General features: G+C 36.2%; 1 protein-coding gene across 1 annotated transcript in view; it reads right to left on the bottom strand.

Moving 5' to 3' along the window:
- NEB (nebulin) overlaps positions 1–11806 on the bottom strand; it is a 239440-nt gene extending 227634 nt beyond the window's left edge. The window contains exons 1-2 of the mRNA XM_036744010.1: positions 11771–11806; positions 1422–1463 (exon numbers count right to left, since the gene is read on the bottom strand). Of these exons, the coding sequence (XP_036599905.1) occupies positions 1422–1463; positions 11771–11806 (78 nt within the window). The remainder of the gene's footprint in view (positions 1–1421; positions 1464–11770) is intronic.
- Positions 11807–15770: the final 3964 nt, after the last annotated feature.

Below are 15770 nucleotides of genomic sequence, written 5' to 3' on the forward strand. Positions count from 1 at the left end.
TTTTTTTCTTATTAATGTATACCATTTTGTTAGAAGCTTACTCATGGTAACAAATGCTAGGATTAAGTGCTATTTAATTCTTGTATTGTTATTAAGGTTTCAGTGGCTCTCTTTTTAATCAACATGCCAAAGGAAAGGTTAAATTCAAATTATTTTGAAGCTGGGAAAAGAGGCACACATAAAGTTCAGATTCTGACTCTCATAGCAACTTGTGAAATCGATTAACCAAGAGCTAGGTACAAATGGCTGGCAGCTTTAATTAAACAGTTGTTTATTTTGCAGGCTTTCTCCCTTTCTCATCCTTCTGAGACTACATGGAAGGCAATAATTAACTTTAAACAACAGAAATTAATCACATCAAAAACAACAAGCTAATAAGCCACCGTCTTATTTTTTAATTAAATGAATGTGAATGTCATGTTCAGTGATGAATTATTATTTCATAGGAGTGAAAAGCGCTTCAGATATAGCATGCCATTTGTCTCCTATAGCAACTCCATCTGGTTAGTAGGAAATTAGAATTACATTTTATAGGCAAAGAAACCAATGTCTTGCAGTCCTTGCAGTCAAAACAAATGCCAAGCACCTGGGCATCATAGAAACATATTCTTTAAACTAGAAAAAATTACCTCTCCTGACCCAAAAGTTCCTCTGGACAATTATGAAGAGACACTTAATTTAAAATAAAAGTGCGTAGCTAAATGATCAGTCTCAAGCATTGTCAACACATGGCCATCCCATTGTTTTCTAAGCATGGAGTTGTATTAACTGGGATATTAGCCCTTTTGCCATTTTCTAAAGGAGTTAGTTTCTACACAGATATAATACTTACTGCAAAGCACTCAGTGTTAACCCCTTGGTTCATGGCTTGCCAAGCATTAAAAGATACATTTGCATGCAGAAAACCACACAAAGCTTCATCACAAGAGAGGTATTTCACCTTGAAAAAAGAGCTCCAAGTTGGAATATCTATCTGAATGTCTTACTCAGAATTTCAAGTGAATTAAGTCTGAGTAACATTACATGCATCATGTCAAAAAGGAGAGAGATGACATCCTTATTGACATAAATTGCAGGTTGGCAGTCCATGGAAGTGATGCTGCATGCATCTGCATCGCAGATCACAACTGCAACCCAGCAGGTAAGAATACTGGATATGTGGCCTTCGATTCTAGTTAACATCATCCATCCTATAACCAGGACTTCCAGAAAAAAATTCCTGAGAAATCATCCTCAAACATCTTGTTCATTATTTTGAATTTTAAGATGGTGAAATAACCCTTCAGACATAGCCCCCTTCCTCCCCCCCCCTCCAAATATGAACAACTCCTCCCCACAAAGGTGCTGAGAGACTGTGACCACCACTAAGCCCAAGGCAATTTCATGAAGGTGCTGCTCATGCAAGTGTCCTGAGGCTTTACCTCGCCCGGCACTTCTTCGTAGACAATTTCTTCTGTGTAGTACTAAAAATAGAGTACAAATGCCATCACTTCATCAAAAGAGACCATGCTGGTTCTCACCTGAATCTCCTCCTCATCTGAATCCTCCATTCTATGTCAGTAGCTCAGCTGGCTTAGGAAGCTGAGTGGTAAGAATGCTGGATTTGAAGGCAAAGTACCCAGCTCTGCCATTTACTACCTGTATGACCCTGAGCAAATTATTTTATCCTCTTAAGTATCACTTTTGTCATCTATAACACTAGGGGATTAGACCAGATGGCTTCTAAGTTCCCTTGCAATTCTAAATCTATGAGCTCATGATTCAAAGATTCCTTTTAGCTCCGAATCTGTGATACTATGATCTCCATGGAAAAGGAGCTGATGAGGGAAATGGGATAAATAAAGTGTGCTTATGTGGCCATTAAAGGCCTTTTTGTTTCTTAGGGGAGTTTTAGTAACTTGATTAGGCTATCTCTATTCTCAGATTTATCTGTCTGTCTGTCTATCTATCTATGTATCTATCTATTTAGTTTTCCACATCTGGGCCCCACAATGCTCCATTCAACAGTTCAGGAAGTATATCTTCCAAATATCTTCTTTCTGAAAAGCAACCTTTGTGATGCAAAAGCTTGAAATATTCAGATAGCAGAAACAAGAAGTTGCAGGGTTGTGTACATTGTCTAGATAAATATTATCTGTGAAAAACAGTAATTGATTTTACGTATTGACTATCTCCTTTCCATAGATTTCTCATTTATTGCTGAATTTTAGAGTTGGAAGGAAGCTGTTTTGAGGGAAAGTGGTTTGTGCAAATTTATATAGCTAACTAGCAGGCCAGTATTTTTTACACTGTACTTCAACCTAAATAGAGAAGACAGAAACTGTATAACTTCATGGGACATACATATTCCTTTACTTTAAGCTAGTTAAAAATTAACAAATCCATTCTTTTTGCTTCTTTTGCTTTTTTATCCCTAGCACCTAGCACACCGTACCTTGAGTATAGTAGGAGGTTTAATAAATCCTTTTTAAATTGATCTAAATTCAACCCAGGAATATACCACTTTTCAGCAAATCACTCTAAGATAACAAAGAGGCTCTTTCTCTCATATGAAATACTACTATCATGCATGTGTGTGTGTGTGTGTGTGTGTGTATTTTCTTCAAGTCCCATAATTCATTCAGGAGGGTTGACTTCCAAGGGTTCAAGAGTTGCCCTTGCTAGAGGAGAAGCAAAACAAGATGTCTTCTAGTACACAGACGGGGTAAGCTTAATTCTCTTGCCATCACCACTTCTGTGGAATCTGTAACCTAGATCTGTAAACCAAGCCCGTGTTTGTTCTTCTGACATCACCAGCAATAAAGAGACCACAATTAGAAGCTGGCTGACATTTTCCTGAAGATACGTAAGAGGGAGTAGAATTTAGCTCCCTCTGCCTCAGCTTTATCCAACCCTGCTGGACGAGTAGCAGGAAAGGCTCATTTAGGTCAACAGGAAAAGAGATGAAAATAAAGGATCTGGATCATTTTCTCAGTCATCAAAATACTTACATAACAGCATATTTTTCATTCTTTCTATTGCCATCACTAAAATATGCACCCAAGGGGAGCAGAAAAGTCTCGAGCACCACTTTTTCTGTCACTGCTCTCCTTTTGGGAATACACATTCTCAGGTCATCTTGAGGTAAACCCTGCTCTTTATTGAGAAGCTTTACCCAAAGCATTTATTTCAACCTATCATTTTTACACCTGCCACTTCTGGGGGCCCTATTTCTTGGTTAAAAATAAATAAGGCCTAGAACTCATGCTAATATTTATTTTCTGATTCTTCCTGTTGCATTATTATCTTTTATTCTGTAGCTCAAATGCCTTTCTATCAGTGTTACTCTACAATGGCCTACATGGATATCTTTTTGTTATTGCATTCTACTGCAGAAAACATTTCTGTGCAGCTAGGTGGTGCAGTGGGTAGAGCACTGAATTTGGAATCAAGAAGTCCTGAGTTCAAATCCAGCCTCAGGCCCTGGACAAGTCACTTAACCTCTATCTGCCTTACTTTCCTTGTCTATAAAATAGGGATAACAATAACACCTCCCTTCCGGGGTTGTTATGAGGATCAAAAAAATAATGTTTGTAAAGCACTTTGCAAATCTCAAAATGCTATATACATGCTAGCTACTATTAAATGCTACCTTACAGTGGTACAGCCCTTCACAGTGCACCAGGTCCACACGATCCCTAGGAAAATTCTTGATAAGGAGGGTACCATGGTACCATTCCACACTCAAGAAAGACTCACTGTATCAAGGGGGAAAACCAAACTAACCAGAAACATTTGGAAATGTTTTGAATGTTGTTAGCAAAAGTTAAAATAGTTTTCTGCTGGCTCTCTCATTTTGCCTGTGCTACAGACTCAGTATCAATAAAAAAGTCTTTAAGAAATATGACTAAAAACCTTCACAGTATTGCTTATACAAAGAGATTGGTGGCCCGAACATCTATGTCAAGCCTCGTAATTATCTTCTACTACAGTGCTTCTAATTAGACCTTCCACTTCAGTCTTCATCATTTCCTTCCTTTTCATGTTTACTTGGCTGTGGTGGATACTCTCAAAACAATTTTATTCCATATGTTTGAGGCTGATTGGTTTCCTTAGAGGGAAATGTTTTTTAAAGTAGTTCCTCTTTGTGTCTTTTGGAGCCCTTTATGGATTATTTACTCTAATTTCTACAGCGACTCCATTTTGATAAGTGTCATTGACATCAATGAGGCATCAGTTCGCAACTCAAAGAGACAGAATGGAGTTGTTTAGTTTCCACTGACACAGAGCAGAAAAGAGAGCACAAAGCAATAAGGGGGGGGGGAGAAGAAATGGCAAGGATAGACTCACTAAAAATTGTCTACACCATTTCTATGACGTCTAGCTAAGTCAATCTATTCAAGCGCTAATTATAATTTCCATTGACCTAAGAAGACAAAGGAACTGAGGATGTTCCTTATGTCTACCTTAACAAATCACTTTTTTCTCTCCTATAAGCAAGTGTTATAGAATAATATTAGTTCACTATGGATGTCAAATATCTAAAGGGCAATCATTTGGAAGTAGATTATTCTCTGTGATCCCAGATGGCAAACATAGGATCAATAGAAGATAGATGAATCAGGTTTCAGGCCAATATGATGTAGAGCTTCATAACAATCTGTGCTATGCCCAAATGGAGTGGGTTGCCTCAAGATATAGAATGCTTCTCATCCCTGGAGGTATTCAAGCAGAGCCTGGATGGCCAATGGTCAGAGTTATTGTAGAGAGAATTCACGTAAATTATAGGAGATTTGACTAGACCTGAAGACACAAAAGGAAATAATTCCTAAGAGGAAAGATGGGATTTGTCTGAAGAGACTGGTATGAACACACTCGGAACTTACCAACCAACTAAGATGTGTAATGTACAGAAACGTACAGAAGATAGGAGCAATGCCAACCAATAGATGGTGAGCATAAGAGCATGATATGGTCCTGTAAAAATAGTGATAAAAAGGCTAAAGTTCGTAAAGAGCTGAGGCTGGTGATAGAGTCTAAAGTCAACAAACAGGTTTAGTCCTTTTAAAAGCAACTTTGGGAGTAAAAGGTGGATTATGATCATTGGTAATAGAGAGAAGATAACCCTTATTTTGTTTCTTTTTTTTTTCTCTGCAAAGGAGAATGAGCTTCAAATGGGAAATGCCACTGAAAATAATTACCATGGAGTTTATATGCAAGATAAGTAAAGGGCCAGTAAGAGGACACCTTGTTACCCTTGATGAATTCAAGACCTCTGGCCCAAATGAAGTGCATCTCGGCATTCTTAAAGAATTAGCACAGATCACTATTGGTGATATTGGATACTATGAAGAGGCATTATAAGATTGGAGAAAGGCAAATGTCCCAATTTTCCAAAAAAAAAAAAAGAGAGGGAAAAAAAAGAGTATGAATATTATAGGTCAGTAAGCTTGACTTTAATTCCTATGAAAATTTTAGAATGGATAATTAAAGAAATGGTAGGTTTTATATCTAGAAAAGGAAGTGTGGTGATTTAAAATAAGGCAGCATAATTTCAAGACCAAGACATGCGTACCTATTTGCTTTTGCAACAGTAGTACTAAGTTAGCAAATGAAAAGAATGTGGATCTAGTTTGCCTAGCTTTTAGCAAAACTTTTGATAAATATTATCACACTATCTTTACGATAAAGATGGAGAATAGAGACTACATGATAATACAATCAGAAGGATTCATAAATGTTTGGATGACTGAACTCATAGAATAGTTGTAAATGGTTCAATGTCAACATAGCAGGAGGTATACAATGGAGTACCACAGGGATCTGTACCTTGTTGTCATCCAGTAGTTTTTCAGTCATGTCTGTCTTTTCATGACCCTATTTGAGGTTTTCTCTTTTTTAAATTTTTTAACATTTTTATTCTGAGTTCCAAATTCTATCCTTCCTTCCCTTCCTCTCCCACCTTCCTGAGACGGTAAGCAATCAGATATAGGTTATCCATTTGCAAAGAAAAAAAGAAAGTGAAAAATAGCCTGCTTCAGTCTGTATTCAATCAATATTAGTCTTTTCTCTAGAGGTGGATAGTATGCTTCATCATTAGTTCTCTGGGATTGTCTTGGGTCATTGCACTGCTGATAATAGCTAAGTCATTCACAGTTCTTCATCAAACAATATTGTTGTAACTCTGTACACTATTCTCCTGGTTCTGTTCACTTCACCATGCATCGGTTCATGTAAATCTTTCCAGATTTTTCTGAAATCATCCTGCTTGTCATTTCTTACAGCACAATAATTTTCTATCACAATCCTTTACCACAGTTTTTTGAGCCATTCCACAATTGATGGGCATCCCTTTGATTTCTAATTCTTAACCACCAAAAAAAATTGCAGCTATAAATATTTTTGGTACAAATAAGTCCTTTCCCCTTTTTTGGATGTCTTTGTGATATAGAGCTAGCTGGATCAAAGGGCATGCACAATTTTATAGCCCTTTGGGCATAGTTCCAAATTGCCCTCCAGAATGGTTAGATCAGTGCACAACTCCAACAACAGTGCATTAGTGTCCCAATTTTCCCACATCTTCTCCAACATTTATCATTTTCCTTTTCTGTCATATTAGCTACTCTGATAGGTATGAGGTGGTACCTCAGAGTTGTTTTAATTTACCTTTCTCTGATTAATAGTGTTTTAGAGCATTTTTTCATATGACTATAGATAGCTTTGATTTCTCATCTGAAAACTGCCTGTTCATATCCTTTGATCATTTATCAATTAGGGAATAACTTGTATTTTTATAAATTTGACTCCATTCTCCATATATTTGAGAAATGAGGCCTATATCAGAGATATTTGTTGCAAAAATTTTCCCCAGTTTTCTGCTTTCATAATAATTTCGGTTGCCTTGGCTTTGTTTGTATAAAAAACTTTTTAATTTTATATAATCAAATTATCTATTTTACATTTTATAATGCTCTCTGTAACTTCTTTGGTCCTAAATTCTTCCCTTATTCATAAATCTGACATAAATTATTCCATGCTCTCTTAATTTGCTTATTGTATCACACTTAATGTGTAGATCAAGTATCCATTTTGACCTTATCTTGGTATATGGTATGAGATGTTGGTCTGCTCTATAGCTAGCTTTTGAAATACGGTTTTCCAGTTTTCCCGGTAGTTTTTGCCAAATAATGAGTTTTTGTTCCATAAGTTTGGATCTTTGGGTTTATCATATACTAGATTACTATGGTCATTTACTATAATGTAATTTGTACTTAATCTAGTCCACTGATCCACCACTCTGTTGCTTAGCCAGTACCTAGATTGTTTTGATAATTACCACTTTATAATACAGTTTGAGATGTAGTATGGCTAGAGTACCTTCTTTTGCATTTTTTCATTGATTCTCTTAATATCTTTGAGCTTTTGTTTTTCAGATGAATTTTGTTTTATTTTTTCTAGCTGAATAAAATTATTTTTGATAGTTTGGTATTACATTGAATAAATACATTAACTTAGGTAGAATTGTCATTTTTATTCTATTGGCTCGGCCTACTCATGAGCAATTAATATTTTACCAATTGTTTAGGTCTGATTTTATTTGTGTGGAAAGTATTTTATGTGTTCATAGAGTTCCTAGGTTTGTCTTGACAGGTAGATGTCCAAGCACTTTATGTTGTCTACAGTTATTTTAAATGGGGTTTCTTTTTCTATCTCTTGCTTCTGGACTTTGTTGGCAATATATAGAAATGCTGATGATTTCCGTGGGTTTATTTTATTTCCTGAAACTTTTCTAAAGTTGTTAATAATTTCAAGTAGTTTTTTAAATTGATTCTCTAGGATTTTTTAAAATATAACATTATATCATCTGCAAAGAGTGATAGTTTTGTTTCCTCATTCCCTATTCTAATTCCTTTAATTTCTTTTTCTTCTCTTATTGCTATAGCTAACATTTCTAGTATAATATTAAATAATAGAGTTAATAATGGGCATATTTGAGATTTTCTTGGCAAAGAAAATGGTTCACCATTTCCTTTCTCCAGCTGCTCATTTTACAGCTGAGGAAACTGAGGCAAACAAAGTTAAGTGACTTGCCCAGGATCACACAGCTAATAAGTGTCTGAGGCCAGATTTAAACTCAGGAAGATGAGACTTTCTGACTCTAGACCTAGCATTCTATTCACTGTACCACCTGGTTGCCCTGCACTTGGCCCTGTGATGATTAACATTTTTTATGAGCAATTTGAATAAAAAGAGATATGGTATGCTCCTCAGATATGCAGATGAGACAAAGCTGGGAGAGATAGCAGAGAGGGTTGACCAATGACAGAAACTGGCATTCATAAGGATCTTGGCAAGCTAGAACACTGTGCTGAACCTTCTAAGATGAATTCAATATGGATAAATGTAAATATTTTTACTTAGATATAAAAAAATCAGCCTCACAAGTATAAGATGTGGATAGACAGCAAAAATCTGTGGATTGCAAGCTCACTATGGGTCAGCAGTATGATGTGGCAGCCAAAAGAACTAATGCAATCCTAGGCTGCATTATGAGGCATTGCTTCAAGGAACGGAGAGGTGAAAGTACCACTATGCTCCACCATTGTCAAAACTCATCTGGAGTATTATGTTCAATTTTTTGTATAAAAATTAATAAGGACATTGCTAAAGTTGGGGACCAAATATGGTTTCCAAAGTAATAGTAATATCACAACATGACTAATGTGGAAATATGTTTAAGATGATTGTACATGTATAGCCTATATCAGATTGCATGCTATCTTTGTGAATGTTAAAAACTAAAAACAAATAAATTAATTAAAAAAACACAAATAATAGTAATTAGCCTTGATCTTAACCAAAAGACTATAGTAATACAGGTTTTTCATTATTATTTCTTTGACACAATTTTTTTTCCAGATTGATCACAAAATTTACTAATGGAATTTTCAAATATTTTACTTCAAATGTGATCTAGAACATTGGTCTAAGAAACACCTCAATGGAAAGATGGAGAAAAATGACATTTTTTCCAGCGCTCCTCCCATATAAAGGACACATTTGGAAATATTCAGATGATATTTCTAGACTCTCCTTGATCAAGATTTAATTATTAAGCATTCTCACATCCATGAGCCTATGGATAGTTGGAGAGCTGAATCAAGTCATTGTTTCCAGAGAATTTTTGGTTCTCAATATCTCTCTATCTCTCTTTCTCTCTCTCTCTCTCTCTCTCTCTCTCTCTCTCTCTCTCTCTCTCTCTCTCTATCCCTACCTAAAGGCAGGAAATAAGATTAATTTAAGAGGATTCAACAAACATTTATAAAATACTTTCTATGTACAAGGTCCTTTGTCAGGGGCTGGGAGACAAAGATGAAAAAATTATACAATCACCATTCTCAAGAAGTATACAATCTAATCAGAGGGATGAGACATTTACATAAATTAGACACAGGGTAAAATGTGAAAAGTGCAAAGGAAAGACCAAGGCAAAGGGCTATGAAAAAACTGAAAAGGAAAATATTGCTTTCAGCTAGGGCAATCAGGGAAGACATAATGAAGGAAGTGACATGTGAGCTGTACTTTGAAAGAAGAAAAGGATTTCAAAAGGTGAAAAGGTATTGGGCACTCCAGGAATGGGAGAGGGTCGGCATAAATACATGAAGCTAGGAGAGGGCAAGAAGATATTAGCAAACACCAAGTAGTATAATTTGGCAGGGCAGAAGGTAGATGAAGGAGAATAGTGTAAAACAATGTTGAAAAGGTAGGTTGAAATGAAATTGTGAAGGATCTTGAATGCCAAGCTAATGAGTTTGTGTTTTGTCCAGGAGGCAATGGGAGACTCTTAAAGTTTTTGTGCAGAGGAATGCATTTTCAGATACATACATCAGAACGATTATTTGGTGGTATATCATAGGGGAAAAAAACTAAAGGCTTAGAGACAATCTAGGAAGCTATTAAACGTATGCAAGTGAGAGGTAATTGAGACCAAAACCAAGTTGTCATCAGAGTAAATGGAAAGAGAAATTTTAAAATTACTCTTCATTGACTAAAAAGGTAGGGACTAATTAGAAATTATGGTAGTTTCCTCATGCTACAGACACTCGGAGAGAACTGAGAGTATTTGGCAATGCTGAGATGTCAGGGTAAAGGTGAGAGAAGGGTCAAAGATGATACTGAAGTTTTAAGCTTCAGTATCTAGGAGTATGATAGAGTGGAAATAGAAAGAGAGAAATTAGAATATGGGGTAAGATTCAGGAATCATTATGAATTTTGGACATGCTGATCATGAAGTATCAGTAGGATCTGGGTGGTACATACATCCAATAGGATGTGGCTTGGGCTTAGGGCTAGACCTATAAGGTTGAAAATCACCCAGAGAGATGATCACTAAAGCAAACAGTGTGGATAAGATCACCAATGAAGAGAGTATAGATGAAGAAGAAGAAGAAGAAGAAGAAGAAGAAGAAGAAGAAGAAGAAGAAGAAGAAGAAGAAGAAGAAGAAGAAGAAGAAGAAGAAGAAGAAGAAGAAGAAGAAGAAGAAGAAGAAGAAGAAGAAGAAGAAGAAGAAGAAGAAGAAGAAGAAGAAGAAGAAGAAGAAAACCACTGAAAGATTTTCAGAAGATACTTACACTTTCTGGGGAGGAGGAGGGAGTTGAGAAGGAAGAAGATAAACAAGTAAGGCAGACAAAGGAGTGGTTAGAGAGGGAGGGAAAACACTAGAAAACGACAGTATGACAGACACCAAGGTAGAAGGTAAACTATCAAAAGGTAGAGACCACTTGGCAAATGAAGGGGAAGAGAAAGATGGAATGATAGTTTGAATGGGTCTAGGAAAATTTTTTTAGGATAGGAAGAAAAACTCAAAACATTAAGACTTAGAAAAAAAACAATTTGTGAAAGAAGATCCAAAAGGAAAAGTGTTTTGAAACTTGAGGGGAGTAGTCTTCAGAAGCTGTGCTGGGACAATTTCACTAGGTGTACCACAAATTATATGGAACTTAACTTGCAATTGCATGGATGCCTGGAGTCTCCCTACCCATTCCGCAGTGTTTTGAATTGAAACATCCAGTACTTCTAGATTTCTAACAGAAGAGAATAATGTGGTACTATGAGCAAAAAGTTTGAAAATCACTGTTCAAGATGCTACTACAGGCTTGTTTTCTCTCAAGTTCTGTTTTTAATTACAATAAAGCACAAACTTCCTCCTTCTGTTGGTCACTTGGGCAAAAGCAGAGACTCAGTGGGAAATTGTTAATGGCAACTGCACCATGTGAAGACTTTGAATGGGATAAATAAATCAGAATCCATAAAAAGGAGATTTATTCCCCCCCCCATGGAATGAGAATTTGACCCATATTATAGAAACTCTCTTTGAAGTCAACACTAGTATTTATTTCTTTTCTCTCTGGTAAGTAGTAAGCAATGATGCTGTCACTGGAACTTACTTCCTCCTCCTGTTCTTTTCCTCTCTGGTGCTTTGTTCACTTTGGGAATAGAGAGAATAAGTGGGTGTATCAGGCCAATGAAAAAATAACCTTTAGTTCTCACTTGTTTTTAAGAAGAAAAGAAAAGTTTGGCTACAGTGGTGGGATTTCCTTTCAGTCCTGATTCCCACATAATTATAGTTAACTCAACTAAAAATATCCACCTTCTTATAGACTTGCAATGCCTTTCTGAATTTAAAAGAGACAATGTCATTTTAAAATGATTGATTCACTTACAGTGATAAATGCCCTATAAAACAAAAACAAAAAACAATACTCAGTCATCAGACATTATTCATCTTACCTCCACTACCTCCTCATATTCTTCATCGTCTGCCATGTTCACAGAGTAGTACTCTCGTTACCTACAGCCTTTAACATTACAGACAAATAAAAACACATTAGATGTTTTTCTCAGAAATGAAAATGGGCATACTACTACATACATACACTAGTAGCCTAAAGCAATGTGAATATTAAATGTACGCACACGCACACACATGCACAGATTTTTTGTCATAAAAGTGAGACTAGGGATTTAAAACACAATTTTTAAAACGCAAAACCAAATCTTCGTTTCACTGGTTTCCCTTATTCGTGTATGATACCATTGCTCATGGCTGCATTTTCCAGCTAGCTATATTTTGGGGAGAGGAGATTAGAGTTAGGAAGGAAATGAGAAGCACAATGTTTACATTTCTACCAACTTGGACCAAAAGCATTTCCATTGAATATAGTCAATAAAAGAAAAAATAATTTGGATTTTCAGAAAAAAGGTTTTGAATTAACTGAAAGTGCAAGAAAACAATGTGTTTCCTCTGTTATAGTTTTGATTGTGCTGAATAGCTCAGAAGAAAAGCTCATGATTAAACACTCAAATCAGGTCACACAAAGAAAACTATGTCTGAATAAATTTTAAAAAAACAATGACCTCAAGGTACTGGGGTTAATCTCTCCCCACACACCATTGGCTTGAATGAGTACTCTCTCTTTTTTCTCCAAATCTTGTTCAAACCTGAAAAATATCAAAATCCATACAATATGGGTTTAAAAATACACAGAATGAAAGATCTTTGATACATATTCCCAATTCACTGACTAACGAGAGGTTGTCCCTGTCAGATTTGAGGTCCCTGGTTTGATGCTAGTATACAGAGTCCTGAGGCTTGATGGTGGGAGATGATGCTTTGTAACAGCTGTTCCTTGCTGCAAAGATATTTGCCATGTAAGCCAATACCCCTAAATCATTGGCTGGTTTTGTTTAGCTAGCGAAACAGTCATTCCTTCTGAGGCAAATGGAGCCCAGTAGAGCAGGTTAAATATAGGAACATACAACATGGTCCCCTTTTTAGTGCAAATACATTAGGAGAAATATGGAGGGCAAAAAAGAAAAGATTTTGTTAGAGAAGAGTGCTAATATAACCAAAGAATGAACAAATTGGTTAGTAAGGACACTAACTCTAGTTAAAAGCCCTGAATTTGGGGTATGAGTAAGTAGCAACAGATGACAAAGCCCTCCATTTCCCATCTTTTCTTTTCCTTTTTCACTAATTTTCCCCAGTTATGACCCACAATTTTGTAAAAGACCTCAGGAGAAGCTTAATAATTTCCCATGATAGAATAATCTCCCCCCAAATAAAGAAGTCAACCTTACCATTAATACATAAAATAAATTTCCTAAGCAGCAAAGCCTCTCCAACTCTTCCCTCCTGAGAACTCCAGGCAAGAGCAGCCCAGATGCACCCGCTCCCGAATTATCATATGGCAGGAGCAGCCAATCGGCTCTCGAGTTGCTCAAGTTTCAGAAGCTAAATATACTGAGTGATCCTTTTGAAGGCCACCTGTTCCACAATTCTGCTCTGAGAAAGAAGCTTATAACTTTTGCTCACAGCTAGCTAAAATCCATTGGAATTTTAGTTCACTTCGAAGGCCTGGACAATCAAGTTTAGAGTCAAACTGAGAGTCATTGAACTCCTCATTCAACACTATACTCATCAAACCATATTTTCCTGAAAAGCTTGACCAAAACATTGCAGCTAAAATATTAAAGGGATTTTACACTCAACAAATTCCCCACGTACTTTGTCAACTCATGATCTTCCCAGATAAATATCTGTACACATGTCCCCTCAGCCTGCTACAAATAGGCTACTGTGACTCCAGGGAGAAGAAGAATGAGACAAGACCTGAAAACCTAAAAAACAATTCACCAAAAGAAGTGGAGAAGCAGATTAAGTTAAAAGATGACTTAAGACTGGAAGAGTTTGCCACTCACTTCAGGCTAAGCGTGGTACTAGTGGCAAGAAAGAAAAAGAAAGGGATGCAAAAGAAAGAGAAAACATGATACTAATCCTCAGATCTCACACATATTTATAAAGCTATGTGCATTTATAAAACTATGAATGTAAATGAATGTGATGTAAATAAAATAAGCATGAAGCACAGTAGTAATTTAAGTTATACAGCATTAAATCCAGAAATACGTCTTAGAGCAGGCATTCTTAACATGGGATGTTTGAACTTTTTTTTTAAAAAAATCTAACTATTTCAATATGACTGGTTTCTTTGTAGTCCTACATATTTTATTTTATGCATTTAAAATATTATTCTGAGAAGGGGTTCCCAGACTTCACCAGACTGTCAAAGGGATCCATAGTTTGTATAAGGTTAAGAACCCTTTTCTTGGAGAGTGTGAAAAAATGCATATACTTTGTAGGAAGTTAAATATCTATAGTATTGTGGGTATTGTTGTAGCATTTGGTGGTGGTGATAAAATTTGGAAGTCTGATGGATGTTGAAGAAAGGCCTAGAGACACCAAAATCATCTGAAGTAATTAATTATGATGTTAGCCTGGAGAAGCAAGGGACATGATAGCTATTTTCATGGATCTGAAGGGATGTAAAGTAAAAGAAAGATTAGCCCTGTTATGAGTTTTATAATCTTCAGTTTACTGACTACTTCAATAAATCCATGACCTCATCCATGTTACTCCCCTCCAAAGATATAGTTCCATACCTTCTTATTCTAAGATCAAACAAGTTAATATTTGTAGTACATTACAGTATCTGGCACATAGTAGGCAATTACTAAATGCTTGTTCCCTGCCCTCTGCCCCTCGTAATTCTGTACCCATGTTCTCCTATAAATCCTCCAAGAGTGATTAACCCATTTCATTGAAGGCTTCCTCAAGGTCTTTTAGTATTGTATAGATATCAGTAGAGTCTATACTTGTCCACTTGTCATCTCTTTTTCTCTCAAGATGACTAATCTATCCCCTTTCCAGCCATACATTTCTTAGATGGTATATTTTATATCATTTCTTGTGTGCAAGTCATCTTTGATAATACACTGCTTCATACTTTCACCCACTATGCAACTCTCTATTGCCTTTTTCATGACCCACAATTATGATTCTATAGAGACTGTTATGCTCAATGATTCATTGACCCTGGAAGAATGTTGCTATTTCCTAATTTATAAAATAAAATAAATATGAAGGTTGGATAAGATAGAACCTTTCCAGCCTGAAGACTGTTTGAAAATTTTCAGTGATCTAACCCCACCCACCCTAAACTGATTTTAGATTCAAGGCAGCCAACTACTGATCTCCTGATATATATCTAGTGAAAGCGAACCTAGATTATCCAGTCTAACTCAATCCAATCCAATAAGAACCTACTATGTGCAAGGCATTATACTATGCACTACAGTTACAACAACAAAATGAAAAACAATCTCTTCCCTAAAGAAAATTAGCTTACTAAGGAGATAAGCAGAGAATACACACAAAATAATATGAAGAGAGAGTGGGCACTAACAACTCTAGTGATCAGGAAAGGCATCCTGTAGGAAGTAAAATATAAGTTGAGCCTGCAAAAAAGCCAGGGATTATAAAAAGTGGAGGTGATGATGAGGGAGTACATTCTAGGCATGAGGAATAGGCTGGGCAAAAGCATAGAGATGGGAGATAAAGCATCATGTTCAAGGAATAGAAAGTAAGCCAATCTGACTAAAATATGGAGTGCCTGAAGAGAGTAATGTGAAATAAGTCTGGAAAGGTACGCTGGAGCCAGATCCTAAGTCTTTAAATGTTAAGTTTACTATCTCCTGAATCATGTGGTGATGAATAAAATTTTATATTTCATCCTAGAGATGATAGGAAACCACTGAAATTTCTTAAGTAGCGTTGAGGCAAGGGTTACATGTTCAGATGTACTTTTGGAAGATTATCTTGGCAGATATGTGAAGGACGGAACCAGTTCAATTGATACTACTGGAATAGTCCAGACAAGAGGTGAAGAAA

This window comes from Trichosurus vulpecula, chromosome 2 (genome assembly GCF_011100635.1).
Source record: "Trichosurus vulpecula isolate mTriVul1 chromosome 2, mTriVul1.pri, whole genome shotgun sequence".
Lineage (NCBI taxonomy): Eukaryota > Metazoa > Chordata > Mammalia > Diprotodontia > Phalangeridae > Trichosurus > Trichosurus vulpecula.